The 4,204-nt window shown below is 51.9% G+C and overlaps 1 protein-coding gene across 1 annotated transcript in view; it reads right to left on the reverse strand.

Moving 5' to 3' along the window:
• Positions 1 to 1,614: 1,614 nt before the first annotated feature.
• Positions 1,615 to 4,204, reverse strand: part of LOC104469579 (protein-arginine deiminase type-1-like) — a 5,407-nt gene continuing 2,817 nt past the window's right edge. Inside the window, 10 exon segments of the mRNA XM_010084142.1 lie at positions 1,615 to 1,875; positions 1,964 to 2,011; positions 2,440 to 2,519; positions 2,695 to 2,788; positions 2,870 to 3,014; positions 3,165 to 3,313; positions 3,533 to 3,640; positions 3,724 to 3,835; positions 3,915 to 4,018; positions 4,099 to 4,204. The exon segment at positions 4,099 to 4,204 is cut by the window's right edge and continues 41 nt beyond it. Of these exon segments, the coding sequence (XP_010082444.1) occupies positions 1,615 to 1,875; positions 1,964 to 2,011; positions 2,440 to 2,519; positions 2,695 to 2,788; positions 2,870 to 3,014; positions 3,165 to 3,313; positions 3,533 to 3,640; positions 3,724 to 3,835; positions 3,915 to 4,018; positions 4,099 to 4,204 (1,207 nt within the window).

The following is a 4,204-nucleotide window of genomic DNA, read 5'->3' on the forward strand; positions in this document are numbered from 1 at the left end:
TTAAAAAAAAGAAAAATTTTTTTAAATTGTGGTTTTTCTTTTTTTTTTTTTTCCATTTGGTTTGAGGTTGGGGGTTATTTTAGGGAATTTTTTTTTTGGGGGGGGGGGGGGGGGGTTCTTTATTTTTGAGAATTAGAGATAAAATATCCAGGACAGGGAGAGCAGCTAGGCGGAGAAGTCAAATATTCCGCTTTTTTTTAGCAATATGAGGTTTTTTAGGGGATTGTGGCACAAGCTGCAGCCCCAATAAAACCAGGGGTGGAAAAATCACCCAAATCCCTCTTCTACCCTCCCCAAAAAAGCGTCATTTTGATTCAGCCAGCCGCCAGCAAAATATTTTTAGCCTGATTTAACTTCTCCCTGCTTGGCCGCCCTGTCCCGGCCGTGGGCAAGAGGAGGAGGAGGCTGGAGGAAGAAAATAATCCTGAACCATGAGGGTCCTGGGTTAGTGCTGTCTCATTGTTTTCTTGGGGTTTTTTTATATTTCTTGGAGTAAACGTTTAAATAAACGATGTTGTTGTGTACATCCTTTGCTCCGCTTGCTTTATCCATCCCTAATTTTTAATTTTTGAATTTAATTTAACCACAAGGGATATACGCAAGGGATGCTTTTTGCATGCCCAGCATCCCCAAAAGCAAATCCACAGCCATTAGAGGGCACCATCCTGCTGCTGACAGCATCCTCCATCCCAAAATATCCCCCCCCTCCCAGTATTTACCTTTTCATATTTTGCAGGCAGGGTGCAAGCACAGCTCTGTGCATGCATATCTGTGTAATGCATGCACGGGTGGTTTTGTGCATGCATATGCGGGGGGGGTTGTATGCATGTGCATTTTTGCATGTGCATGTGGATTATTGTGCAAAATGCTCACGGATGCACGTGCATGCATGGTTTTGTGCATGCAGGCGGATTTTTGTGCATGCACGCGTGTGCTTTTTGCATGCATGTGCCTTTTTGCTTGTGCATTTTTGTGCATGCACGTCTTCAAGTGCATGCTTGCTTTTCTGCATGCATGGGGTGATTCTGCAAATTTTTTTTTGTACACGTGCATTCCTATACACAGGTATTTCTGTACATGCATGTGGTTTTGCACACACATTACATGCAGGCCTGTAGTTTTGTGCGTGCATGTGGTTTTGTGCACACCCGTGTGTATTTTTTCTGTGTGCATGTGTTTTTGTGCATGCACACCTATTTTTGTGCACGTGCGCACATTTTTGTGCATGCAGATCTCTCTGCATGCACACAGAGCTTTGTGTGTGTGTGTGGTTTTGCACATGCACTTGCATATTTTTGCACCTGCAGCACAGAGGACCGTATAACCCCACTCAGAACCTTTTTTCCCCTCCCTTTAACCATCTGAATTTCTGGGAGAGCAGTTCCCATGTGCCCTGGCACCACAAAGTGTCACCCAGAGAATGCAAAAAAACCCATCTTCCCATTTAAAACAAACCTTCAAACCTTGCACCCAGTAAGAGGGAGCCCAGGAGAAAGCTGTAGCCCTTTTTTATTGCAAACGCAGCCGATGGCCACCGCTGCTGAAGGCACTTGCAAGGATAGGGAGAAGGATTTGGGGAGGAGAAGGAGGAAGGGTGTTGGTGCTGAGACCACTTCAAGGCACCACATGCCACCATTTGAAGGCGAAGGGTTTACGGCGGACGTTGGTACCGCAGTGAACCTCTCCGGAGAGGACGTGGTAGGAGAAAAAGTCATTGATGAAGGTGCAGGTGAGGCCCAGGGGCTCCAGCAGCGCCCGTACCCGCCCCCGCACGCAGCACTGCCGTCCCCGCTCCTCCAGGCAGCACTGCCCACCCACCACCGGTCCAAAGGGCTTGGGGATGCCCAGGTGTCTGCCCAGCACCAGCATGTTCACCTGCAGCACGGGGATGGTGGTGAGAGGGCAAATCCCAGCCCAAATTTAGAGGAGAGGGTCGGGGAACAGGGAGGGAGAGGGGTGGTACCATGTCGGGGAAGAAGGCTTCGGCGCCGGGGGTCACGTCGCCTCGGCTCTCGCTTCAGGATGTCCCTGTTCCAGCTGATGCAGCTCTGGTGGAGGGACAAAGGGATGGGTGGGCGGATGGAGGGAGAAACAGATGGACAGAGGGATGGAGGGACGCACGGATGGAGAGAGGGACAGAGGGATGGGTGGATGGATGGAGGGACAAACAGATGAGCAGATGGAGGGGAAAAAGGGATGGACGGAGGGAAGAATGGGTGGATGAGTGGCCAGATGGAGGGAGAAACAGATGGACAGAGGGATGGGGGGATGGATGGAGGGGATGGACAGAGGGATGAAGAATAGGAGGCATAGAGGGAGGCATGGAGGGATGGGCAGACAGATGGAGGGACAAATGGATGGGTGCATGGTTGGAGGGATGGACAGAGCGAGGGAGGCACAGGGCAGGCTGGAAAGGAGCCCCCTGCTCCCCTTCCTCACCTGGACATAATTATTGAATTTCCGGAGGGCTTCGTTAGCCAGAATCTCGTTTATTGTCGGTTTGGGCACCTTCTCCAGTCCTGCAGCACAAACAAATGGTCAGGAATTCTTCTCCCAACACATTTGGGATGAGACTCCCAGCTCTGAGCTAGGAGCTCCCCCATTTCAGGGATCCCCAGCAGGGTCACCATTAAATTTTGCAGGAAAAAGGGAAAAAACAACCCATGAAGCCCCATTTTTCCTCCTCTCCCCTACCCTCAAACATCACCGCCTCGCCGAAACCCTCCTCTTGCTTCTCCTTGAGCAGCTGGTAGCAGGCACTGGGGCTGGCCAGGAGCAGCCGAAAACCCTGGAGAGGGAGATAGGGATGATATTTGGGGGGTTCTAAAAGTTGCACCCCACTTTTTTCCCCCCTCATGGGACTCATTACCTTCCGATCGGGCGCAGGGACGAAGCTAAGAAACTCATCTATGTGGCCGACGAGGAGCCAGTCCGAAAACAGCTCCACCGGTGCCTGCACTTTTTGGGCAATGAGAAAATCCTTGACAGCTTTCGCCATCCGTCGGCCACCGAATCTGGGGGAGGAAAGGGTGTCACAAGGAGGGGGCTGGCATTTTGGGGTGCCCAAGGTGATGTTCTGCTTGCAACCATCCTCAAATGGTGCATAAAAATATTTTGGGTTTTTTTTTTCTTTCCCCCCTAAACCTCCCCATCCTGCATCTCACCTGGGGAAGCTGCTGCCGATCAGGATGCGGCCCAAGGGGTACTCCTTGCCCCGCACAGTCACGGGGGGGCTCACCTCCAAATTACCAAAGGAATCAAGGCTGGAAGTACCTTCTGGTGCTTGCCGGGCCACGTAACCAAAATCAGGACCCTGGATGGGGAAAAACAAAGATGATAATAGTTAAAAAAAAAATGATAATGGTTAAAAAAGAAGCTATAAGCACCCAAAACGCAGCACTCCCAAATCATCCTCCGTACTGGCTCATCCCTTCCCAAAAATGCAAGAAAAAATTGATTTATTCTATTTTTTTTAAAGGGTTTGCAAAGCTTTATGCCTTGCTAAGGAAGGGAGGTGAAAGGAGTTAAGTACCAGGATCCTCTTGACAGGAAAATCCTTCAGCCCCCAGTCACGGGGTGAGTCGAAGACGACGGGGAAGGTCTTGTGGGGGGCTTGCACGTAGCCAAATTCGACCTCATCCTGGAGAGGGATGGAGAAGATGGAGCAGAGCCCCCCCAGAGCTGCTGCAGCGAGTATGGGGCTGGGCATCATCCTGCACCCACCTGGATCCAGCGGTCGTTGCGGTTCTCCACCAGCGGGCAGACAGTGAGTGGGCACTTGGCTTTTTCGGCCAGGGCACCCACAGCCGCCATGAAATCCTCATTGTCCTCCACACTGGGGGAAAATAAAAAAAAAAAAAAGGGAATGGCTGATCCAGCACCAGGCAGGGTGCGGGCCCCCACCCAGCACCCACCTGCAGACAAAGACCTCCAGCGGTGCCGCCGTGTTGGGGGTCATGATCCACGGAGCCACGCGGAAAACCACCGTGTCGGTGAAAATCGGCGTCTCCAGCAAACCCTGTGATGGGGGGAGGACAGCGGTTGGGCTCTGCTGTCCTCCCCGTTATGGGTCACCCCGATCCCTGCCACAGCCGGTACCTTCTCGGGGCTCTCCAGCAGCGTGACGTGGAATGACACCAGCCCTGAAAAGCCGACGTCGGGAAAGGCGAGTCCCTCCACGTAGAAGATGATCTACTCCTGATTC

Source organism: Pterocles gutturalis, unplaced genomic scaffold (assembly GCF_000699245.1).
Source record: "Pterocles gutturalis isolate BGI_N339 unplaced genomic scaffold, ASM69924v1 scaffold27855, whole genome shotgun sequence".
NCBI lineage: Eukaryota > Metazoa > Chordata > Aves > Pterocliformes > Pteroclidae > Pterocles > Pterocles gutturalis.